At 43.5% G+C, this 26,503-nt stretch overlaps 1 protein-coding gene across 4 annotated transcripts in view; it reads left to right on the top strand.

Annotated features, from left to right (window-relative positions):
* The window catches only part of TEC (tec protein tyrosine kinase), a 77,904-nt gene that overhangs the window by 27,955 nt on the left and 23,446 nt on the right, over positions 1-26,503 (top strand). For all 4 annotated transcript variants that reach the window (XM_060278885.1, XM_060278886.1, XM_060278884.1 and 1 more), the window contains exons 2-5: positions 4,507-4,689; positions 15,459-15,563; positions 17,899-17,980; positions 25,591-25,719. In XM_060278885.1, the coding sequence (XP_060134868.1) occupies positions 4,552-4,689; positions 15,459-15,563; positions 17,899-17,980; positions 25,591-25,719 (454 nt within the window). In that variant the 5' untranslated portion in view covers positions 4,507-4,551. The remainder of the gene's footprint in view (positions 1-4,506; positions 4,690-15,458; positions 15,564-17,898; positions 17,981-25,590; positions 25,720-26,503) is intronic.

The raw sequence follows: 26,503 nt of genomic DNA, 5'->3' as shown, positions 1-26,503 counted from the left end.
GCGATGAGTGGAAAACCACGATGTTCACGCCTCTGGGCTCTTTTGAATATCTGGTGATGCCCTTCGGGTTGCAAGGGGGCTCAGCATGCTTCCAGGCCTTCATGCACCACGTCCTGGGGTCCCTACTCTTCAGGAAATGCTTGGTCTTTCTGGATGACATCCTTATTTACTCCAACGACCCAGTGCAGCACGTGAAGGACGTCAGGGAGGTGTTACAGCGCCTGAAGGAGAACCACCTGTATGTGAAGCTGGAGAAGTGCAAGTTTCACACCAAGGAGGTGGACTTCCTGGGCTACAAACTGTCAGACAAGGGGCTAGCGATGGACAAGGACAAGGTGCAGACCATCCTGGACTGGCACAGCCCCAGGACGCGCAAAGATGCCCAACGCCTACTAGGCTTTGCCAACTTCTACAGGAAGTTCATCAAGAACTTCTCTCGAGTTACGGCTCCCATCACTGACTGCCTGAGAGGCAAGCAGAAGTTCAGGTGGACACCAGAGGCGCAAGCAGCGTTCGAAAGCCTCAAGAGGGTGTTCGCCTCAGACCAGAACCTGTTCCACGTGGTTCAGGACGCGCCCCTACGCATTGAGACAGATGCTTCTGATAAGGCTGTGGGCGCCATTTTGTTGCAACTGGACGCCAACAGAGAGTGGAGACCCTGTGCCTTCTTCTCCAGGAAGTTGACCCAGCCCGAGCGAAACTACACAGTTTTCGATCGGGAACTTCTTGCGATCCACGCGGCGTTCCAGCACTGGAGGCACTTCCTGGTGGGCGCCAAGCACCCCATCCAGGTGTGCACAGACCACAAGAACCTGGAGTTCTGGAGAACTGCCAGGGTGCTCAACCAGCGGCAGATACGGTGGGCAGAGTTCTTCTCGAACTTCAACTTCTCCATACACTACATCCCGGGAGAGCAGAATGTCAGGGCGGATGCCCTCTCCCGCAAGCCAGAGTACATGGAGGAGGAGGCGCCACCAGCCCCGAGGCACATTTTCCCCCCGTCGGCATGGTCCTGCGGAGCAGCAGTGGTGAGCGAGGCAGAACTCACAGCACTGACGGCAGCGGATGAATTTGCCAACCGCATCTTCAGAGAACTGAGAGGGGGGAGGGAGCAGGCAAAAGACTTTGCAGAACGCAGAGGGCTGCTTTTCTACAAGGGTGCGCTGTACCTACCCACCACCCAGCTTCGACGTACGGTCCTCAAGCAGATGCACGACAACCCAACAGCGGGGCATTTTGGAAGGGACAAGACCACTCACCTAGTCATGAGACACTTCTGGTGGCCTGGGGTGAGGGAAGATGTTCGAGACTATGTAAGGGGCTGTAACACCTGCCAGCGGGCGAAGGTGGTCAGAGCAGCGCCGCCAGGGTTGCTGGAGCCCTTAGCCACGCCACACAGGCCGTGGGAAGTGGTGTCCATGGACTTCATCACAGATCTGCCTTCGTCCAGGGGTAAGACTGCAGTGTTGGTGGTGGTGGACCTCATGTCCAAAATGTGTCACTTTATACCGTGTGCCAGGGCAGTCTCGGCAGAAGAGACAGCCAAACTGTTTGTTGATCACGTTTTCAGACTGCATGGATTACCTTTAAGGGTTATTTCGGATCGTGGCCGCCAATTTGTTTCCAGGTTCTGGCGGCGGCTCATGAACCTCCTGCAGGTGGAGGTCAGCTTGTCAACGGCTAGACACCCGCAGACCAACGGACAAGCGGAGAGGGTCAACGCCATTCTGCAGCAGTACCTGAGATGCTACGTCAGCCAGCGGCAAACGGACTGGGTGGATCGCCTGCCACTAGCAGAATTTGCCTACAACAATGCAGTGCACGTCTCCACAGGGGTGTCGCCCTTTAAGGCCAATTACGGGCGCGACCTCAGATCTTTCCCAGAGAGGGAGGGGGAGGAGGAGGAGGAGGGCCCGCAGGCTGAGGATTGGGCAAAGGAACTGGAGACGGTGCACCAGCAGCTCAGAGAACACTTGGAGAGGGCCAAGGAAGCGTACAAAAAGGGGGCAGATCGCCACAGGCGACAAGGGGAGGTCATCAGGGTGGGGGACAAGGTGTGGTTGTCCTCGGAGGGCCTTCCCACCAGAGGGAGGTGCAAAAAGCTGGCACCCAAATGGCTGGGCCCCTTCACGGTCACGCAACAGGTCAACCCGGTGGCATACAGGCTGGCACTGCCAGAGGACATGAGGGTGCATCCAGTGTTTCATAGATCGCTGCTGTCGCCGTACAGGGAAAGCAGCAGGCTCCGAGACAGCGAACAAACCCCCGAGGGAGGGGGGGAGAGGGAAGGCAGGGAGCAACTCAATGAGGCCACGGCCATCCTGGATTCAAGGTGGGGGGTGGGGGGCCTGGAGTACCTCATGGCATGGGAGGATGCTCCACCGTCCCAGAATGAATGGGTCCCCGCCACTCAGATACAGGAAGAATTCTTGGTGGAAGAATTTCACGCCCTCTTTCCCCACAGACCCAAGCCCTGGCACATGGAAAGGGAGGGGGAGGAGGAGGAGGCACGGGAGAACAGCTCACCATGGCGCTGGGAAGCGGAGTTTGAGGAACCAGAGGATGAGGTATGGGTGTCGCCAAGATCCACCCAGTCAGAGGAAGGAGCAGATTGGCAAAACATTTTTACCCCCACCAGCTCTGACGCCACGGACTTTTTGGGATTCCCGTCCTCCCAGGCGGAAGGGGGGGGGCTCGCAGGACTGGGGGGAGGTGTTCACACCAACGGGCTCGGAGAGCACCGAGTTTTTAGGCTTCCAGTCGTCACCGACACCTGGGGGGGGCCTGGGGAGGGGTGAAGGAGAGCTTGGGAGGGGGGTGGATGTGAGGGACAGGGGATATCGCGAAGTCCCTCCCCTCCTGAGTTCAAGCCCGTCCCCGAGCAAAGGGGAAAGCAGAGAGAGTTCCGATTCCAGTGGGGAAGCAGGAAGTCGTGTCCGAGGCTCAGGCAAGGTAGAGGAGCCAAGGTCCCAGGTGGGACAGGAAGGGGCAAGCAAGGGGGGAAGACCCATCCCCCCAACTCCAGAATTACGCAGGAAGAGGAGGGGCAAGAGGATGGGTCTGCCAAAGCTTTTGTGTTGGAGAAAGACGCGCCAAAAGCCATTAGGAGGTTCTGAAACCGACTGACAACATCGCTCCGTGTAAATAGCAATGACTTGAGCACTGTAAATACGCAGCACCAATAAAAGAATAAAATGCAGAGCTGCGTAGCGTCGTTACTCTGAAGTAGTCCACTCCGGCCACTGTGACACATGTACATGAATGTACAGGCACATGTCTGAAGCAGCACAGGAAGACAGGCCTAACTGACACCATTTTGACTCTCTCTGACCAGAATCACACACACATTTCCACATGACTTATCAACTTGGGAGCCATAATCCTGTAAGCCGGAGGCTCTGCCAACTAGACATTTCCCCATAAATGGTGCCAGACTACTAGCCATCTCATTCAGAATGGAAGACTCCTCTGAACAAAAGATAGTGATCAACTTTTAGGAAACTGTTAATTTCTCTTTGTGTTTAGGAATTCACACCTGGGAGGGGTAAGAGGAGGACCAGGAGAGGTGTCAAAGGTGCTCAGATTTCTACCTTGAACCCTCCCTTTTTGTGAGGTATTGATTACGTAGCTGTGATGTAGGAATCATGTATTTTGGGGGTGTTTCTTGGTGATGGGAAAACTGATAAAAGTGGAGATTCTCTTTTGTTCTGGGTTCCTTCCTTGTTCTCCTGCGTGAGGGGAAGGACCCTGTTGCAACAGCAAAAATAAAAGGCTTTGCTTCTCAAAATTCTCCTGTTGGCCTCTGTTATATTCTCCAACCGATGGAGAACCCCATAAGGACAGATTTTTGCATATTTCACTCTTATGTTTTATTCTCTACAATATTAACCTCATCTTCAACACTAAAGCAGCTGAAATGTACTGTTCTTCATACCCACTGAGTATAGGCTTCCAGTTAGAGGTAACATGCCATTGCAGACCTCTGCGAAGGTAAACGTTGACCTTTCTGCCTAATGTTTAACTGTCGGAAGAGCCAGCCGGCAAAGGTGCGAGACAGATGCAAAAAGTACACAGACAAGTGCTGAGAGAGCTCTGAGCGAAGTGCTGTGCTTACTCCTAGCCCCAGCTCCTTTATTCAGAAATTCTCCCCTCGTAAAATACATTAACCATTAACACATACATCACTCATGCCAACAAGGAAGATGTGTAAACAGACAGACTGGCGCCAGTGGTCCTGTGGTCCTGTGGTAAATCACTTGATGGATTACCCCCCAATAAACCTGTGCCTTGTACAGAGAACTCCATTTGTACATTCCCACAGAGTATTTCATGTGTACATTCCCACATTTAACTTTTCTAGATTTCTGAGTTACTGCGTCAGAAGAGGAATTTCACTGCATTTTGCATAGTGAACTGATAGATGCATGGCAGTAAATATAAGGCAGACTATGTTACACAAAAATACGACACCAACATATTTCTTTGCTTTTAATTTATTTTTAACAGGATTGCATCTTCAATGGCTGGGGAAGGATTGATCAAGTGGCTGAAATGAATATGAACACTATCCTGGAAGAGATTCTGATTAAAAGATCACAACAAAAGAAAAGGACATCTCCTTTAAATTACAAAGAGAGGCTTTTTGTGCTTACAAAATCCATGTTAGCGTATTATGAAGGTCGTGCAGAGGTAGGAAACTGGGTTTAAATTGCGCATTTTTGCCAACTTGTGTATTTAATATTTATGATGCTGAACTTTGCTACTTTTCATACTGAGTTCATGCAGTTGGTACGGGATGAAAGGATCATAACCTTTATACAGTATTAGTAGTTTACCTTCTGTGTGCAGCGGCATACCTAGGGGTTAGTCAGGTTGCCGCTTGCCAAGGATGCAGGCCCAGCAGGGGCACACAAAAAACCCCACCTCTACACTCTGGCTTGGAGTGGCTAGAACTCCTACTGCCCACACTTCTGCCCACTCCCTGGGCTGCTACTCCATGGCTCTGGGTGGCCAGGCAAGGTACAGAGGTTCCTCTGGGCATGTTTGTGGAGGAATCCAGTCGTTGGTGTGGGCTGTCACAGCAGCTCTCCAGGGCCCCCTCTCCATTTGGTAGAAGTGGAGCACCCAGGGAGGCTGCGCAGCGGAGTAGCAGTCCAGTGAGGGAGGAAAGATGGAGAGAGCAGGGAGAGTTGCAGGAGGAGGAAAAAGGAAGGGAGGAGGCAGAAGGAAATCAGTGAGTGGAGAGAGGAAAGCAGGAAGGCAGGCAGATGGACTGATGGAGGAGAAGGGGGGGAGGAGCAGACCAGACCCAATGACCATGGAGGAAATCATTGGCACAAAAGGCGACAAAAAGCAAATGTTTAAAGTTTCTGGTCCATAGTCTCTCCTGGTTTTGGAGGTGCCGATCAGCTCCTTGCCAAGGCACAAGGGAGCTGAGGTATGCCTCTGTCAGTGTGAGATGAGATAGAGTGCACTAACAAAGCTGGAAAATGGTTTGCTTGTTGCAAAAGCGGCTGCCCTGAACAAAGGAATGAGCATTGAAATTGTAGCGGGCAGGGGGAAAATAGGGAAGTGGCATGTTGATTCACTGCATTGTCTTATGGGGGGAAAGAACTAGCTGGAGTTGAATATAAATGATATAATATCATTTTCTTAAAATCATTAAAAGGGGGGGCTGTAACATTTATGCGTTGTGAAATCACTTTGTATGTGACGTAGAACTTATCTCAAATGACTGCATTACAGAACTGCGCCAAAGTGAAGTGGTACAGGTCAGTCGGTGACACACTTACTGTAAATCCTGCCAGGGTTCGTTGGGAGTCAACATCCCAAATGGGTAACGTGGTTGGAATCCTAAAGTCAGGAAGAAGCAAGCTAGACGAGGGTAAAGGAAAGCAGTGTAGTCTAAGGCCCAAGAAGCAGAGTATGAAGAAAGAGCAGTAAGCAGCCAAGGTAGTTTAAATAATAAAAACAAAGAAGCAAATGTTACAAATTATAGGAGGACTGGTGGTCCGTTTAGGAACTGATGGCATGGGCTCTCTGGTCTGGGCTTATTCACTTCTGCCTTCCATCAGGGCACAGAAGGTTAAGGTTTTTATAGCCAACTTTAACAGCACTCTTAGACTGTGGGACTTTAAACGCATCACTGGGTAGTACAGTACAGCCAGCAACTCCTTCAGCAGACGTGGTAGGGCACTGGAGAAAAGCATGTCCTGGCTCAAAACCCACAGAGCCTTACAAACCCTTATTAACGTTTAAATTGTGGGATGCGCGGTCTGTGTTGCTATGGAAAGAAGAGTGGCAAATGGGTTGTTCCCCCTTCTTCCCCTCCCTGCTTGAACCCTTGTCCCAGGAGGTTTTGTATGCTCTTTATAGGCATGTGAATCCTGCCCGTGTAGCTGCTGGGTGCCTTTCTCCTTTCTCCCCCTCTTGTGCTATGCTCCAAAAACAGTGGTTGTGATGTGTAAGGGGATTCATAACACTTCCAGTATGGCTGCCTGGGGCCTGGCAATAGCGAGGTTGCTTTTATTCATTAAAATCGTTCATAGACCACTTCCCACTCAAGGAACCTGAAGCAGTTTACAGAATAAAATTCTAACACTCAAATGTTAAAAAAACATATAAAATTAAATAATATACATAAAATCAACAGCAAGCAATAAACAACACCAGGGATATACAGTGTTTAAAATGGGCCAATAAGCTAGTTGCAAAAAATGTGTTTTAACCATGGATCCCTCCTGTATAGCAGGCAGCAGAACATTGCAAAGAGCGAGCATTCCACAGAGAACAACTGTTTCGGTGTCATCGCAAAGCAACATGTTGTAAAATGTGGCCCCACTAGCAAGGCCTCGTGTGAGGATCTTAATACCCTAGTTGGTACCCTGGTCCCAGGTTTATGACTTCATAGGCCAGCAAAAAATCCTTGAAAATGGCCCAGTAGATAACAGTGGGCCAGCACAGTTGCAGCTTCCAAACCAATCCCAAGGCCAGACCAAAGAGACCACACGAGAACATTCTCTCAGCCCCACTCACCTCACAGAGTGTTTGTTGTGGGGGAGGAAGGGAAAGGAGACTGTTAGCCGCTTTGAGTCTCCTTTGGGTAGTGATAAAGCGGGATATCAAATCCAAACTACTACTCTTCTTCTTCTTCTTCTTCTTCTTCTTCTTCTTCTTCTTCTTCTTCTTCTTCTTCTTCTTCTTCTTCTTCTTGTCAAGAAGTGAAATTACCTGTGCTTAGCTGTGCTCTTTGAAAGCTTATTGGAAGCTTATTATTATTCCACAGCATTCGGAAATGCATTGGATCCCATATATTTCTGGGACAGATCACCTTTATGGGTTCTGCCACCCTTGCAAAGGCAGGGGGACTGGAATCGCAAGCCTGAACTTCACCAGATAACTGTCTGACCATGACAATGGGGTAATATGAACCCCTCCACCTAATATCCAGGACTGCTGCCCTTCACATGAGGCATGGAATAAGTTGAGGGGATGCTTTTCCCCATTGTCCCAATGACCACTTGAGACAGCTCCATGGCTGTTATGGAGGCCATGAAGCCCCAAGACAGCCCAGTCAAGACAGCCTCAGTGTGAATACCGAAGTACCCCAGAACCTATTGATGGCTATACAAGTGGGGCTAGAGAACTGGGAGTATTTTGATGTCACCATGTGAGTGCAGGGGGTATACTGTGGGCACCCCTGACACTGTGAGCTCATTGATCCCTCTCCAGTTGTGTGTGGTATGTGGACATTGGCACTGGTAATCCCTGATTGGTTGGCACTGGCAGTATTTTCAAGTACAAACTAAGGAAGAACCTGGGGAACTACTGAGGCTATAAAGTACGACAGAAAAAGCAGGCATACCTACACAGTATTCTTCGTTTGTGCAGTTACATTATTGTATGCAGAATATGTTTCAAAATGGAAAATGATTACTTAGTACTGAAACTTCACAAGGGCTTGTACTGAGCAGTGCCTGGTTGGATGCATGCAACCCAAGACCAAGAAACTAAAGCTAAAAAATTCATAAGGGATTTAATTTTTCATGGGGTGGGGAGAGCATCTTAAGTTAAATGTGATGAGTATGGTATCTTCCAGATGTCAGTAGTTCTGTTTTGGGAGGCTGAGGAGCAAGGCAAATATGTTTCCTGGAGAATTAAGACAACAAATCCATTTTTAAATTGTGAAGAAAAAGAATTCTTATGTCAACTAAGCAGAGCTGTGCTGGTGCAGATGGACTCTGTGTATTGTTATAATGTGAGAGCCATTTAAACCAGAGGCTTGAAAATGATTTTGCTGATTTTGAAAAGGAAATGCTGATTTGAGGTATTGAGGGTTCGCCCCTATGCCTACTTTCCTGTATGTACCGGTAAGGATGAGACATGTATAGGATTCTGTTGGCTAAGGCATTTCATAGGTCCTGCTTTTCAGAGGATTTAGTGTAGCTCAATGAAATGCTGGTGTTTGACAGATGCTGTCCCAGTGCAGTAGTCTCAAATCCATATGTGTTTTAATCAAAATATTTGGATCCTTCTTTTCTATCCAAAGATATCCAAGATGGCAGTCTTTGTAGTTTTTAAAAGCAATTCAAGCATGAAATCAAGCACTTTCCCCCTTCTCCAGTAGAAACAACTCCCCGGCAATCAGCACAGCAGATGTAGAGCCTCTGATTTGAAACAGGATCTCATGCAGTTCTGCATTTGCAGGCAACAGTAAGCCAAACCTTCTGGCCTATCATGGTGTACCAAGAACAAGCAGCATGCTAGTACATGCTGCCCAGACACTCCCGTATCACACTCCACTGGTGAAAGTGGGACAAACAAACCTTGATCTGAACCAGTGATTGTGGTTTGTGACTTCCTAACAAGCCATGGTCACTGACCAACACGAAGCCAGCCATGGTTTGTTCCTGACTTTCTGATTTTGGCTTGTTAGGGAGCAATGAACCACAATCTCTGCTTTAGATGTCATGGTAAGCCAAGGATTCCTGGTTTGTTTAGCCTGTTTCCACCAGGAGAGAATTGAAGCTGGAATAGGGCAGCCTGTGGCTGCATGTTGCTCATTCCTGTTAAGCCACAATCAGCCGGAAAATCTGGCTTTATCTTAATGTCTGAATGCAGAGTATGTACACGTAGTCACTTAAAAAATGTCAGCATGTTCAGTGCAGGTTGAGCTAGCTGCCCAATATTTTACTGCCACAAACCTGCTTTTGTTTTGCAAATAGTAATCTGTGCATTTATCTTTCTCATGGTCCTCTTTGGTCTAGAAAGGGAACTGCTTGGTCAAGGAAAAGAACTGTGAAGATTCTATGATAATTACCTTGGTAAACAACAACAACAAAAGCAGATGGGGCAGAAGGCTTTGAAAGGTCTCCATTGCATTAGGGTGTGTGGGCTGGTTCTAGTTACTCAATGCACAATGCTCAGACGCAACAAAATCATGGTGGATCTTTTTCAAGGAGCTCCCATGTTTCTTAGTAACCAAAACCACAGACTTCCCAGAGATGAATAGAAAGCTGCTTTTGTAAATTTTGGCCTAGCAGTCAGTGGTGGGACCCACATTATGGGGGCCCTGAATCTTGAGCTGTTATGGGGGCTCCTTCACAACGAGCAGCGAGGTCTGGGTAACCACCGTTATCTTCTTCAGTGGGGTTGTTCCATGACAGATCACCACATTATTATTATTTTACAATTAACTACTAGATCTCAGATTTTGATTAAATTTACTGTGCTGGATTATCTCACATCTCAAAGTCACTGATGTGAATAAAAAAATTCCTATGCCTTATAGTTTTTGAGTTATGGAGGGGGATGAAAATTAGGGAAATGTTATACAGTATATACATGCATGTTGCATCAAAGAATGATGAAATTGAGTCTACTAGAGCCCAAAATTTTAAGTAATGTGGACTAAGGTCACTTCTGGAGGCCCTCTAAGATTAGGGGCCCTAAAGCTTAAGCTTCATTACTTTCATATTAGATCCGCCCCTGCCCGCAGTTAGCAAAAATACTGTAAATGTCAAAGGTAGGATTCAATGGCTTAGCCAAGCTGATGTTTTCATAGTACAGTACTGGTGACACAAATCCATTGTAAACACAGCAACATAATTAAGGCAGGTATATAATGGGTTTGTATCTCCAGTGCTGGCAAAAGTGGCTGCTCTGTTCTCACTGTCATCTTCCAGTATTTTCAAAACAGTGCAAAGCCTTGAAATAACAGTACTGTACATTGTATCTGTCCACTTTCCTCCAGGTTCAGCAATGCTTCAGTAAAGCTGAGAGACTAATAATATAATTAGACATTCCTGTTCCCAGACAGTGAGGTCTAGGGCAGGCATAGGCAAACTCGGCCCTCCAGATGTTTTGGGACTACAACTCCCATCATCCCTAGCTAACAGGACCAGAGGTCTAAATCCTGGGTTCCAATCCCCCGGTCTATAGCAGGGTACCAAACTACCAGGCCAAAACAACCCTGCAAGGTAGAGCTGTTGCCCCCCCCCCCCCTGAGCCAGGGGGAACTCGTGTTTCTGGACATCCTTGGGATTCATGAAAACAACAGCCAAACAGACAAGCTCTCTGCCTTCTGAGCTCCAAGCCCACAAATTACTTGGTAGCATTGTCCCAGTCAAGTACCAGATTTGGAGCTAGATTTATTTCAAGAAGCCACACCAAGATAAACGAAGCAATTTCTTAAGGAGATTATAATCATAGGAACATAGTACCAATAAGAAGGCAATTAAGAAACAGGCTAATAGTGTAAAAAGATAGTTGAAAATTTAAGTACAGTCGTACCTTGGTTCTCGAACGGCTTAGTTGCCAAACAAATCGGCTCCCGAATGCCACAAACCTGGAAGTAAGTGTTACGGTTTGCAAACGTTTCTGGGAAGCCGAACATACGACATGGCTTCCGCTTGAGTGCGGGAAGCTCCTGCAGCCAATTGGAAGCTGTGCCTTGGTTTTTGAACAGTTTGGGGAGCTGAACAGACTCCCGGAATGGATTAAGTTGGAGAACCAAGGTACCACTGTACTGTGTAGAATGGAAAACAACAAAGCTAGCTTGCCTCACCCTAGCACTACATGTTAGAGTCACTTAACCAGGAAGCAGCACCCAGGCACATATAGGTGTTGCAATCCACAATATTCATACCAAATGGGGCACCTGACAGAAGATCAGAACCATTTTTATAAGAAAGGGTCTGGATACAAGAGGCAGTTGTTGCTTAGCCCATCAGTGCCTAAGAATAATTTCTAGTGCTAGAAGGTGTATGTGCTTAATTATGTCATTAATTTCTGCCACAGGGTGGGAAGAGGGAACTAATTAATAGGACTTTTCTTCCCAGTGATCTAAAAGCCATTTTAAAATAGGCATCCTGAATTGGTGTTCCTTTGGCTTGCCTTCACGCTTGCCTTCTGGCCACTGTGGTGAAACTTGAGTTCATGCTCTTTTCCTCCCCAATCTTCTGTTTTAATGCACCAGAGAAAGAAACTAGAAGTTTCTGGTTTTAAACTCACCACAGTTCCTAGTGAAACTAAGGTTTATCCTTTGTTGTTCTCAAACCAGTACTGAAATAAACTGCTATTTAAATAAGCCACAGTTTTCCAAGATCCAGTGGCACAGAATCTGTAGTTAGTTCAAAACCAGAAACATATTCTTTCAATCTCTTCCTCTTGTGTGCTAATAAGGATTGGTGAGTGTAGATCAGGCACCCCCAGACTTCGGCCCTCCAGATGTTCTGGACTACAATTCCCATCATCCCTGACCACTGGTCCTGTTAGCTAGGGATCATGGGAGTTGTAGGCCAAAACATCTGGAGGGCTGCAGTTTGGGGGTGCCTGGTGTAGATCGTGTAAACAGAGAGCTCGCAACTCTTTCAGATAGCAGGGAGCCTTGTCTGAACTGAGCCTTCTATATCTACTCAAATTAAAATAAAATGATTTTCTCCACCTTCAACCCCAGCATGCACACATTGAAGGTGCATTGCCAGTCATTAAAAACCTTCATTTGGTAACCCCCCACAAAGGAAGCATCAACCAACCCACTGTGATTATTAACAAGCTACAGGTAGGTAGCCGTTTTGGTCTGACGTAGTTGAAACAAAATAAAAAAATTCCTTCCAGCAGCACCTTAGAGACCAACTAAGTTTGTTAGTTGGTCTGTAAGGTGCTACTGGGAGGAATTTTTTAATTTTATTAACAAGCTGTCAGTTTAACAATGAATGGTCATCCAGCATCTGTAATAAAACTAAGAAAAGTTGCTGCCAGTGTGCTTGCTGATTCTGAAGTGGTCCATTGATCTTGTGTGGGTGATACGGTAATTTACCTGAATTGAATCAGGTGAATCTGCTTTGGAATCTGAATAGGGTAGATTCCTCCTCCGTCTCAAATAATAGCATGTAACTTACTGATCGGATGCCATATTGGAAATACTACATGGTGAAGATTTAAACTTGTTTGCTTTCCTGAGAACATTGTGGGTGGCTTGACATGAGTGGCAGCACATATACTGTACTCTGTTTCTGTTCATTAATATACATAATTATCCCAGTAAAATATCCTGGGACTCCTTTGGAGTTCATCAGCAGGATAAAATCGCTGATTCTTCGTGAGATCAGCTTGCCTGAAATATTTTTTGTCCACCACTCTTCAATATGTAGCTGTCCAGGTGTGTGTTAGCCTTCTCCTAGGACAGGCATCCTCAAACTGCGGCCCTCCAGATGTTTTGGCCTATAACTCCCATGATCCCTAGCTAACAGGACCAGTGGTCGGGGAAGATGGGAATTGTAGTCCAAAACACCTGGAGGGCCAAAGTTTGGGGATGCCTGTCCTAAGATGTGCTTCTTGACTGTGTCTTGGATCGCACCTCAGAGTCATCAGCAGACTGTACTGGCTTCTCAGCAGACAAATCAACATAAACAAAGTTTGCCCAGGATACTGCTGTCCCATATAAAAGCATCCATTAACAATAGCAAGCTTTCTCTACCCCACCGCACCACCACGTGTGTGTTTTAAAGCAGAGATGGGGAAATCTATAGCCCTCCAGAATTTGCTAGGCTACAGTTCCCATCTTCCCTGATAGCTGGCCATCCTGGTTGGGGCTAATGGCTGTTGGAGCCCAGCGATATCTCAAAAGGGCCACAGGTCCTTTGTGTTGAAAGATGGGTCTGCATAGCCATATATGTGCTCATGTAAGGGAAGAAAGTATGTTATTTTCATTGGAGTGAGATTGACTGGACCCCAAACTATTTGTTGGGGGGGGGACCTGTAGTAAAACAATCTAAAATAATACTAACATGCAGAGTTGTTTCTTGACGTTTTCCATAAAGTTTGCTGGTGCTGATATGTGCGCAACTTGAGCTGTGTTATTCATTTATTTTTAAGAACTGTAGGCTGTTTCGCATGCATATTTTTAGCTTATCTAGATTCATGCATCCTGACATACTTCCTGATTCTGAGCAGTGAAGCGAGAACACTGAGTTCACACTTTTTGCTTCTCAGCAGGCATTGCTCCTAAACGGTTTTTGTTGGATTTTCTTGATTGAGCATGCGACAAATGCAGTTTACCAATATTTTCAAAGCGACTTTTCAACGACAGTACTGTAGTGTAGCAGAGTGGGAAGAGAACAGCCTTTCTGCAGGGAGAAAGTTTTGTCACTTCCAGCGAATGTCTGCTGGGTGTACATTCCCACACAGGAATTGTACTGCAAAGTAATGCAATGTGTCATTGACTGAGGCCAAGGGCTGGGTGTGGCTGGCTGTTATAGCCAGGGAGTCAACCAGAGGGAAGAAGTTTCCCCTCTGGTCCACTGTCTAAATCGCGCCCCAAAGCTTGCCTGCAATTGGCCGCAACCACGGAGGAACCGCAGCAGCCAGCACAACTGGGAGAGGAGGAGGTTATGCCCTTCTCTGCCCATGCTGAAACCAGAATATCGCCCCCAAGCACAGCTGCGCCAGGCTGCAACCATCACTCCTCACCAGCCGGCAGATAAACAGCTATTCCCACATACAGTAGGAGTTGTACAACAGAGTTTAAATGGTTGGTAAGATTTCAGAGCATTGCTTGCAGGAAGATTTTATTTATAGCCGTTTATCTCTTTAAAATTCTTGCTAGATGTGCATTGGATTTTTAAAAGGGTGAAATGAAATATCCAGGAGCAACACATTAAAGCCATGTAAGGTGTACATAGTAAATGGAAAAGAAGTGCGTATTTATTGCCACCAACTATTGTGTGGAAAGATTTTGTGTGCTGCTCCATTCTTTGTTGTGAATTGGGTGTTAACATGTGCACCAACAGCTTTTATTTTCCCTTTTCTCTGGTTTTGGTCCCTTATGAGCATATAAATTTACGTATGTATGCTTTACGTAGGGATGCTTTCCATCTTCATAACTGGACCACTTCCAGAAGACCTGCATAAAGAACAGTCAGCCTGTACTTGTACAAAAATTTGTTTCATAGTTATATTATGTCCGCTATTTACTGAAGATTCAGTCTAGTTTTTTATTAATAGTTTTTTAAACTGAATTTTTCAAAAAGAAACAAAAACAGTCAAACCATACAAACTAAAAAACTTGCGAGGAAGTTATATGACACTGAACCAAACCATTGATATTCCACACTTGGGGCTATATTTTCCCCTCACTTTCCTTACTGCAAAAAATTACACTTTTTTTGGAAAAATATTTGTTGGGCAAATTTGCCATGCCCACTTGAATTATGCAACCTTAATTTTATGGCATGCGATTGATTCCCGCTTGCACAATAGCAACAACCTTGACTTAAACTTAGTTAATATGGTTCTAGTTACAGGTAGGTAGCCGTGTTGGTCTGAGTCGAAGCAAAATAAAAAAAATCCTTCAGTAGCACCTTAAAGACCCAAAATAAAAAATAAAAAAATGAAATTAAATAAAATAAAAACTTTGTTGGTCTTTAAGGTGCTACTGAATGAATTTTTTTATTTTAGTTAATATGATTAGACAGCAAATAATATTGTTGCTTAAAATATTGACTTATGAAGGTTTAAGACACATGGCTAGTTGTGGATCAGACATTGGTATGCAGAAATCTTCTTGACATAGTTGTGTCAGTCTCTGAAGAATGAATCATAAATTCATTTATGGGAGTCACTTGCAAGAACACTCCTAGTAATGAAAATTGCACAAAGAAATGACTTCAATAATCTGAGTAAGAAATTAAACCCTATGAGGGTTTTTTTTACTGTGTCTTCTGTCTTCTGCAGTCGTTGACAGCTATCAGTAATTATGATGCATTTGTGCTCCACCTTCAGGAATGTCAAAGCCGTTGAGCAATGTGTTGTTAAGTTTCACTTGAACAAGAATTGTGCTGTGCCCTCTTCTGGCATAGTCCGTAAAATTGAATTTTGCAATATCTCTGAAATTTGTACTGTAACCTCATGCATTTAAAAAATGTGACCTCATTACACATTTGTTTGACATGTTGCAGAAAAAGTACCGAAAAGGATCAGTGGACATTTCCAAAATCAAGTGTGTGGAAATCGTGAAGAATGATGCTTTAGTTATTCCCTGTCAAAATAAATACCCATTTCAGGTAAGTTTCTAGGGTTGAAAACGGAGTCAATTCCATAAATAACTACAAAACAATGTTATTCAGTCTAGTCCAGATGTTTGGACTACAGCTCCTATCATCCCAGACTATGGGTCATGGTAGCTGGGACTGGTGGTAATTGTAGTTCAGAACATCTGGAGAACACCTGGTTAAGGAAAGCTGCAATACAGTCCATACATTTCAACAAACATCTAAATATTAAAATATCCAGCCAAACCTCTAGGTATAGTGTAGTTCTTTTACATAATTCCAGCTAGACCACTTCAAATAATATACCGTATTTACTCGAGTCTCATGCACCATCAAATCTATTGCACACCTCAATTTTCAGAAACTTGAAACCAAAAAAAGAGGATTTGCTGGCAAATGTAAATGTGCAATTGAATCTAATGCACACCTTAATTCTTGCAATGTAATTTGCCTGAAAAAGGTGAGCATTAGATTCGAGTACATACGGTATGTATATATATTTCGTGTTACCATGCTACAACATTGTTTTATTTGGAAATTCTGTAGCTCATATGTTACAATTGTCTAATCCCCTTGAAGCTGTTCAGGTTGGTGGCCTTCAGGACATCTTTGTTCTCTCAGGCTTCTTATATCTTTTCTGTTCTTTTTCCAGCCACTCTTTTCTATTCCCTTCCCACCCACTAGTCAGTTTGTCATCTCAATCAGTCAACATGTCAAGGGTGCATCCCAGTCAAAGGAATGCACATGGCAGTTAACTATTTATTGGCAATATAACATAGTTGCTTCTACAGTTCTGGATATCTGTGCTCACCAATCTAACATCTAGGCACATGCTCTACGGAGCAGTTGCAGCAACACGGGACCACTCCCCCTCCCCCTTATTCTAATGCGCTACATGCATGCAGTTGGAGACTGCACCTGCGTGGGCACTTCCTCTGCTACCATCGCTTCTTGGGGGAGCGGGTGGCGCTGTGGTCTAAACCACTGAGCCTCTTGGGCTTGCTGATCAGAAGGTCGGCAGTTCGAATCCCTGGAACAGAGTGAGCTCCCATTGCTCTGTCCCAGCTGCTGCCAACCTAGCAGTTCGAAAGCATGCCAGTGCAAGTAGATAAATATGTACTGCTGCAGCGGGAAGGTAAACAGCATTTCTGTGCGCTCTGGTTTCTGTCATGGTGTCCCGTTGCACCAGAAGTGGTTTAGTCATGCTGGCCACATGACCCGGAAAGCCGTCTGCGGACAAATGCCCGGCTCCCTTGGCCTAAAGCGAGATGAGCGCCACAACCCTATCGTCGCCTTTGAGTGGATTTAGCCATCCAGGGGTCCTTTACGTTTACCTTTACATCCCTTTTCAATGCCCCCCCCCCCCGGTTCTGCGAGACAGTGGTGCAGGAGACGGTGGGGCCTTCACCTGGTCCTTCACTTGCCTGATCTATCCCTTTCTCTGACCCATCCTGTGCGCCACCCTCCAGCTCTGAAGCTTCTTGCTTCCTGGCTGGTACAAGTCCCCACAAATAATTGCCCTGCTCTCCCAAGTCAGACTCCAGTCCCCCCTTTCCCTGCTGCACACTCATCAGCATCCTGCCAGTCACTGCCAGAACGTTATGTGTAACTGAGTTATTAAGGGCTGCTTTAGGGAACTTCCACCCACCCCTTAGGGTTTCTTCATAAAGATGTTTGGGCATTTGCAAACACTGAGTTTATCTTAAGTTTACTTGTACCTCTGTCTTGTCTATGTGTCAGTGATGCCTAAAACAATATTCGGAGTGGGGAACCCTAAAGAGATTGAAAATAAATATACCAGTGTCACAATAGCATCATACATATCTATGATGCGACCACAAATTTGAATACTGTGTACACCTTGCCTCAGTAAGGATATGCAGAGCTGGAAAAGGCTCAGACAAGGAAAACCAAATGATCAAGGAGATGGGACAACTCCCCTATGAGGAGAAACGCAACATTTTCTGTTTTTTAGTTCAAAGGGGGAAAGTGAGCAAGGAGACGGTTGAGAGAAGTTTGGGTCACTCATTGAAGCTGAATATTGGAAGATTCAGGACAGACAAAAGGTTCACACAACACTTTGTTTAACTATGGAATTGTCTCCCAGAAGATGTAGTGATGGCCACCAACTTGGATGAACACCACCTGCCTGGGCAGATGAGCGAGACAATCAGAAACAGTACCTTCATCTTGACAGAATTGAGCATTAGTTTACTGGTCCAGACTGTTATGGATCCCAAGCACAAATTTTGCACTTATTGAGGAGATATGAGCTGTACAGTAGTCAATATAGCACAGCCAATATTGCCACTCTTATAATAACTTTTCTCTTCTTCGTCCTTTCCAGGTTGTGTATGAGAACAGCACGCTTTATATTTTTGCTCCCACTGCATACAGTAGAGATCAGTGGGTAAGGAACTTGAAAGAAGGTAACTGCAGCTGTTTATAACATTTGCATACGAGTGGAGAGAAGGAAAGAACCTGATCTAAAAGGCTAACAAAGACCTTTCTCACATGCACATACTGATGCACCCCCAGCCAGCATTATTTAAAAACAGAAAATAGCATTTTGCATATTTCTAGTGATATATTTCTTGGTGGGAGGGAGAAGAAGTCAGTTGAAAACTATGCAGGGTAAAACAGTGAGAAGGGGATCATAACTACTTGTACAAGTTATGTCTTCATAAGAAATAATATTTCAACATCTTCAACGCTTATTTCCCTCTTCTTGGGAACCATAATAATAGATCTAGATACCATCAAATGCATCTTCCTTAAACACTTCCCTTTTGGTTAATGCTAATGTTGGAGCATGGTACATGCAGGAGAAAATAAGCTGCTTAACCCTTCTTGCGTCTATCAGCAAAAGCCTTCTTCAAGGGCAAACATTTTCGCTGCAGCCGTCTTACGGTCTTATGATCTTGAGCGAATTCTTTTTTAAGCTGAGGGGTATTTGCAGGAGAGAATCAGTGGACAAGGGATTGAGCACCTCTACCCATTGATTTTTTTCTCTTGAAGTTGCCCTACCAGTCCTTGCCCCGTGCGTATGTTATGGGGCCAAAATAGGACTCCCAGTGCTATGGTGCTGAGTAACATCTAATTCCATCCTAAGAATTGTGGGCCTGTAAGGAAGTAGGAATCTAATGGGAGGACTCTCAGCACTTCACTAAATTGCAATTCCCAGAATTCATTGGGAGAAGCCGTGATAGTAAAATTGATGTAAACTCAATATAAATTTCAACTAGAGGTTGAGGCATAATTTAAAGTCTTTGACTGTGCAGAATACCCACTTTATCTACTATGTTTTCGATTATTAGAGCAGCAAAGCCAAAAAATAAATAGAACTTTATCCCACACAAATGTATCCCAAAATAAGGAAGTACTCGGAGCAAAGCCCAAAACTTCATTTTACCATAGATGATTTGGTCATTAATGAGATGGCAGGTCATTTGACTTTTAATAATGTCTGAATAATGCCTGTTTGCGTAGATGTTTTATATTTCGGTGGAGTTTTTCATGTTCGGGTGTACTTAATCTCTGAAGAGTGGCGATGTGTCAATAAGGATGGTTCCCTTAAGGACTTCCGGCGAGCTGCGGACATCTTAGGAAGCGCGGGATAGCCCCTCGGGGAATCCCGAACTTAACGGAGCCTATAGAGGTCACGCGAAGGCTCCGCGGACCTCAAAAGCCTCAGGGGGGGTTACCCTGAGGGTCGTGGCACCCAGCAGTGCCCTGCGTGCTCTCCTGCACCCGGTTTTTATTGCTTAGGAGCCGGGTGGAGGATTGAGCTGCGGGCGCGAAGGGGGAGACACCACTGACTCCGTTAAGTGCAGTCTCTGGCTTCCGATGGTAAGCAGCAAGTTTCCTTAAATTATAAATAATCCGAGTGAAAGAAGAAGGTGGCAATTTGATTTGTTTTGAGGCTAATATTCGGATTTGTGAAGCTGTGGGGCGCAAAAAGGGAGTCCGTCCCAGCAGCGGGGGAAAATGGCGCAGAAAAGAGATCGGAGGAGCTGAGCGACGGAAAGTGAAACTGACTGCCTGCGGAGTGAGTTTTGCAGAAGTCCTTGATTACATCGTAACAAGGCAAGTTCTGAAGGTAGAAAAGATTTGCCTATAGTTTTTATATTGATACTTTGTCTCTATCTTGGTGGTGGAACTGCAAGCGATCTGGATACTTTATATTTTCTGCGCTCTAGCCCTGAAATCTGAGGGGCTTTGAGCTGCCTGAGAGTGTTAACAATATCGCTGCAGCACTGAAGGAGGGGGAAGGCGAAGGCTGACTTTTTATATAACTGTGATCAAAGCTAAAAAAGTTTCCCACTAACTTTGAGGTTTGAAGGGGGGGTCGATTTTGGATTAAGCCAGCAAGAGGCTGAAGAGGGGGTTTATCGTTTTGGAACTGCAGATCTGGGGTCTTTATTCTTCCCTATTTGGATTAAGCCTACAAGTGGCTGAAGTATTTGGTTTGCTTGGGGTTTCACCGGATTTCATATGTGGATTAAGCCTATAAGTGGCTGAAGAATTGCGGGACTTGGCTTCTTTGTTTCAGGTTTTAAAAATTAAAGGTGGACTTGGCCGTCTGAGGGCTGAAGAGGGAATCTGCTAAAAAGGGATTGAATTAATGTAACTGTAAATTGCTGCTCCCCTGTCTATCAGGAGTGGAAAAGTACTGAAAGGGCTTGAGATTAGAGAGTGTTCCACCCAGTGGCAGAAGGAATAATAGTTGTATTTAGGTTCTGGGACCAAGCACAGCGCCATCTGGGGGCCGATTGGGTACTGCAGTTATACTGCAGGAATTTATCAGTACTGGTCCCCCTAGTGGTGAAGAGGGGAACTTCCCCTCTTTTTTGGTTTTTTTTTGTATGAGAATGGCTGGCAAAGAAGAAAAGAAGGCGGCAAGCACACCGAAAGATAGAAGAGGCTCAAAACAAGAAGAAGTCAAGGACTTAGAAGCTTTGTGGCAAAAAATTAAAGATGAATTTAAACATAGTGAACAACGAATGGACAAGAAATTGGGAGAGATTGATAAGAAGATCGAAGGGGCTGTGGGAGAGCTCTCGATTCAGATAAAAGATTTGTCGGTGAGATCCAAAACAATGGAAGAATCAATTAAGAAGACTCAAAAAGATGTAAAAGAGGTCAAAAAAGAAACAGACAAAGTGAAAGATAAAATGAAGAAAATGGACCGGGCACATGAACAAATGCTTGACAACTTAGCATTAATTGAAATGAAGCAAAGACAGCTGAATTTGAAACTGAGGGGTATTCCTGAAGAATCGGGAGAAGACATTAAATCAAGGATAATTGCTGAATTGGCAAAATGGATGGGAAAGACGGATGAAGAAGTGAGTCAGACAATTGTAAATGCATTTAGAATTAAGGTAAAATCAGCAAAGGCCAAAGCAAGGAAAGCACCTGGTGATTGCGTGGTGATCTTTAATACAATGGAGATGAAAAATGAGATTTTAAGTCTGAGTTTCACCAATAAGCTAATCATCGGTGGCAAGCCTATAATCGTGTTTAAAGAAATTCCAGGAAGATTTTTGAAAAAACGCGACAATTATAAAGCAATGGTGGCCCTGCTTAAGAAAAATGGAATCCAACATAGATGGGAATACCCTGAGGGAATGATGTTTTTCTACAAAGAGAAAAGACATGTGTTGACAAGCATGCATGATATCGGGAAATTTTTGAGAAAGTATGAAATTTTTTTGGGAGAGTTGGAACCAGATCTGGCTGTTCTAGCCGAAGCGACAGCGGAGGAGGAAGAAGAACCAAGACCACAAAGAAGAAGAGGAAAGAAAAAAGAAGAAGATGAAGAAAAATCAGAGGAAGAAGATCAGAGGAAAGAAGAAGAAGAGGACAAAGAGTCAGAGAGTGAAGAAGAAGAAGAAGAAGATAAGGATTTAAGTAAGAAACCCGACCAAGACTAGATAAAATTCTCTCTTCCTGATATTAGGAAGTAAAATGGCATTGAAGATACATTCCTGGAATGTGAATGGCTTGAACAACAAAGCTAAAAGAAATAAAATTGATCATATTTTGAAGAAGAAAAATTTGGATATAATTTGTCTCCAGGAAACACATGTGGCGAAAAAACATAGTTATATTCTTAGAAATAAAAGGTTGGGTAAAGAATTTATAAACTCGGCAGAAAATAAGAAGAGAGGAGTGGTTTTGTATATAAAGGACAAATTGGATCCGAAATTGACCTTTAAAGATGAAGAAGGAAGAGTGATAGCGGTCCAAATATCGACCCAAGGAGAAAAAATGTTGGTGGTGGGAATCTATGCACCGAATGAGAATAAAGCTGAATTTTACAAGAATTTGGAGGAAAGGTTGACAGAGTTCATGGATCAAAAGATAGTGCTTATGGGTGATTTTAATGGAGTGACAGTGCCAGAATTGGATAGGACAAAGAAAAGGAAGAATGAAGGTAAATTACCAAGATCTTTCTTTGAATTGGTAGAAAACCTGGGCCTAGTGGACATTTGGAGGTTAAAGCATCCTACGATTAAACAGTTTACGTTCTTCTCAGAACCAAATCAAAGTTCTGGAAGAATAGATCATATATGGATCTCCAAAGAACTAGTGCCCAGGGTGAGCAAAACAGAGATAATACCACGAACACTGTCACATCATAACTCAATATTCATGGAATTGAAAAGCAAAGACCAAAATTCCTTTAGGTGGAGAATGAATGAAGAACTTTTCGAAGATAAGGAGGTTGTGACAAAAGCTAAGAATGTCCTGAAAGACTATTTTTACTGGAATTTACATAAAGACACTGGACTTGACATGGGATGGGATGCAAGCAAAGCAGTGATGAGAGGCTTTCTAATACAGCAAAACAGTTTTCTGAAACGAAAGAAAGAAAAGAAGAAGGAAGAAATTTTGAAATGTCTCATGGAAAATGAGAAAAACCTGATAGATAAACCAGAGAATCAACAAATTAAAAATAACATAAAGATGCTACAGACACAATTCTCTATGTTGATCAATCAGGAGATAGAGTGGAAAATAAAGCAGATGAGACAAAAAAATTTCGAATCAGCTAATAAAACAGGAAAACGGTTGGCTTGGCAATTAAGGAAACGTCAAAATCAAAACATAATAACTAAGATAAATATGGAGGGAAGAGCGACTGAGGAACCAAAGGAAATTAAGAAAGCCTTTCAAAAATTTTACAAAGAGTTGTATTGTAAAAAGAAAGAAGAGGAGAAGAAGATCAGTGATTATTTAAGAAAATATGGTTTGAAACAAATTCCCGAAGAGGAAAGAAAGAAACTTAATAACAGGATAACAGCACAAGAAGTACAACATGCAATAATGAGAATGAAACAAGGAAAAGCCCCAGGACCAGATGGATTATCAGCGAAATATTATAAAGTTTTAAAGGGACAGTTGGCACCGATTTTAGAAGAAGTGATGAATGATATTCTTGCAGGAGGAAAGATCCCAAATACATGGAAGGAAGCGTATATAACATTGATTCCAAAGCCAGGAGCGGATGGCTTAGAAGTCAGAAATTACAGACCAATTTTATTATTGAATAATGATTATAAGCTTTTTGCAGATATAATGTCTAAGAGACTGAAATAAGTTTTGAATGAAATGATACATAAGGATCAAGCTGGTTTTCTTCCTGGTAGACAGTTAAAAGACAATGTTAGACATATAATAGATGTAATAGAGTACCTGGAAACCAAGATCGACAAGCAAGCAGTATTAATGTTTGTGGATGCAGAGAAAGCATTTGATAATATATCTTGGCAGTTTATGAAGAGGAATTTGGAATCGATGGTTGGGAAAGATTCTTTTTTGAACGGGATCGAGGAAATATATTCAGAACAAAAAGCAAGATTGATAATTAATAATACATTAACAGAATATTTTGACATCACAAAAGGAACTAGACAGGGATGTCCTTTATCTCCTTTATTATTCATCATGGTCCTGGAAGTGCTATTGAATAGATTAAGAGACCTTTCCGCTATCAGAGGAATCAAAGTAGGTGCAAAACAATTTAAAGTGAAAGCCTTCGCGGACGATTTAGTCTTAACATTAGAAAACCCTAAGGAAAGTGTTGCAGAAGCTATAGAAGAAATTGAGAAATTTGGCCAACTGGCAGGATTTAAATTAAATAGACAGAAAACAAAGGTTATGGTAATGAATATGACGAAAGAGGAAAAGCAGGAGTTACAGCTAAAATATGGTTTCGACGTGGCAAAAAAGTAAAATACCTCGGAATATGGATGACAGCAAAGAATATTAATCTATATAGTGACAATTATGAACCAGTATGGAGAGAAATAAAGAAAGACCTGGAAAGATGGACTAATATGAATATGTCATTCTTAGGAAGAATAGCAGCAATAAAGATGAACATTTTACCTAAAATGTTATTCTTATTTCAAACTATACCTGTTGTGAAGGGTACAAGACAATTCCAAGAATGGCAGAAGATTTTGTCAAGATTCGTCTGGCAGGGGAAAAAGCCTAGAATAAAACATAAAATTTTGGTAGACAGAAAAGAAAGAGGCGGATTCTCCCTACCAGACTTGAGACTTTATTATGAAGCGTCTTGTATGTGTTGGATAAAAGAGTGGATAACTCTAAAGAATACGGACCTGCTAGATTTGGAAGGCTTTAATAATAGATTTGGATGGCATGCATATTTATGTTACGACAAAAAGAAGTCTCATACTGGGTTCACAAATCATGTGATAAGAAGATCTCTGTACGAGGTATGGGAAAGAAATAAAATGCTGTTAGAGACTAAAAAACCATGGTGGGTCTCACCAGTTGAGGTATTAACAGTTAAGAAAGTAAATATGGAGGGGAGGTGGGCCACGTACGAGGAAATCTTGACAAGGACTGAAAAAGGATGGAGACTTAAACCCTATGAAGAAATTAAAGGAGTTTTAACAGGATGGATACAATACCATCAAATAAATGATGTTCTTAGGGAAGATAGGAAAATAGGATTTGAGGACAAAAGGTCCAAATTTCAAATAGAAGTGCTAGAAGGCAAAACAAAGCTTCTGTCAAAAATGTATAATTTGCTGTTAGAGTGGTACACAAAAGATGAGTTGACAAAAGAAGTGATGATAAAGTGGGCAAAGGATTTTGGGCATAATATTGAATATGACGCGTGGTTGAAATTATGGAATCAAACTTTAAGATTTACAGCATGTACTGCCTTGAAAGAAAATGTGTATAAGATGATGTATAGATGGTATTTAACACCAGTTAAATTAGCTAAAATGTATAGAATGAGTGACAAAGCTTGCTGGAAATGTAAAGAGGGAGATGGTGAATTGTATCATATGTGGTGGACATGCGATAAGGTAAAAAGATTTTGGGAGATGTTGTATAATGAATTGAAAAAGATGTTTAGATACACTTTTCCAAAAAAACCGGAAGCATTTTTGTTAGGAATAATAGGAGGAGAGATTAGAAAAGAAGATCAAGTATTGTTTATGTATGCGACAACCGCGGCTAGGACTTTGTTAGCCCAAAAATGGAAATTACAGGAATTACCAACAATTGAGGAGTGGCAGACAAAAATGATGGATTATGCTGAACTCGCTAGGTTGACTTGCAAGATCCGCGACCAAGGGGAGACGAGGTTTCAAAAAGACTGGAGTAAATATGTGGATTATATGGAGAGAAACTGTAATCTTTAAAAACACTTGCAGGATTGAAATAAATCCTACGAACTGATTAAAAAAGTCAAAAAGGAACTGCAAAAATGGAGTCAACAAGAAACCCGCATGAAGGGAGGGGGGGAAGTCGTAGCTCGGCAGAGCAAGATGTAAGATGAAAAAATAAGATGTTTTGTATAAAAGATTGTTTTCTTTTTATTATTTTAATTGGATAAATTGGAAAATGGAATAAAAATTTTTTATAAAAAATAATAATAAGGATGGTTCCCTTAGGCTAAAATATGAACAGTGCCGAAGCTAGAAGATTAAATTACTAACAAAACATTGGCATTTTGGCCTGAAATGTTGGCATTTTATTTTTTTTGTAGAAATAAAGAACAACAATAATATAATGGTTAAGTACCACCCTAAATTCTGGACAGATGGAATCTATCAGTGCTGCAGACAAACAGAAAAATTAGCACCTGGATGTGAAAAATACAACCTCTTTGAAATTGGTAAGTGCTTGTATTCATTGTACCAGGGTGCCCAGACTTCAGGCACCCTCATATCCCGGAACCCTAAAGTACACCAACTGGAGCTAGGTTGCAAACTAGTGGCTCAGGTAGGCAGACATACACTAAGGATTAAGAGTCAAAATCTCTGAGCACATTTTCAGCCCAAGACTTTTTGATCCGTATCAGAACCAAGCTCACCAAGCCAAGCGTTCTTCTTCAGCAATTTAATGTGGTAGTGGGGAAGCTTTTTAGTTGCTGCTGTGTTGGAATCTAACTCCATCTGTGTGTATCTGAAGAAGTGTGCATGCACACGAAAGCTTATACCCAGAACAAACTTAGTTGGTCTCTAAGGTGCTACTGGATGACTTTTTAATTTTTTTTATTTATCCCATCTGTTCGGTTTCCCTCCCCGCAGCCTCCCAGATTGTTCCCCTTCTTCTCCTCTCAATTGTGTCTCTTTATGTTCAGCTGCTCTGGTTCCAATTTGAACTTTCAAAAAATGAAAGAGGAAATGGGAAGCATGTCCCTCGACGTACTTTTGGAGGCAGGTATATGGTAATGATCCTTGCCAGCTTATAATGAAAGCCAAGGGCGCCAACTCTATGGGGCTGAGGGTATTCGCCCCATAGCGTGTGGTGTAGTGGTTAAGAGCGGTGGACTCATAATCTGGTGAACTGGGTTCGATTCCCTGCTCCTCCACATGCAGCTGCTGGGTGACCTTGGGCTAGTCACACTTCTCTGAAGTCTCTCAGCCTCACTCACCTCACAGAGTGTTTGTTGTGGG

This window comes from Zootoca vivipara, chromosome 9 (genome assembly GCF_963506605.1).
Source record: "Zootoca vivipara chromosome 9, rZooViv1.1, whole genome shotgun sequence".
NCBI classification, from domain to species: domain Eukaryota; kingdom Metazoa; phylum Chordata; class Lepidosauria; order Squamata; family Lacertidae; genus Zootoca; species Zootoca vivipara.
The sequence above is the reverse complement of the archived record's forward strand: the minus strand, read 5'-3'. Positions and strand labels throughout refer to the sequence as shown.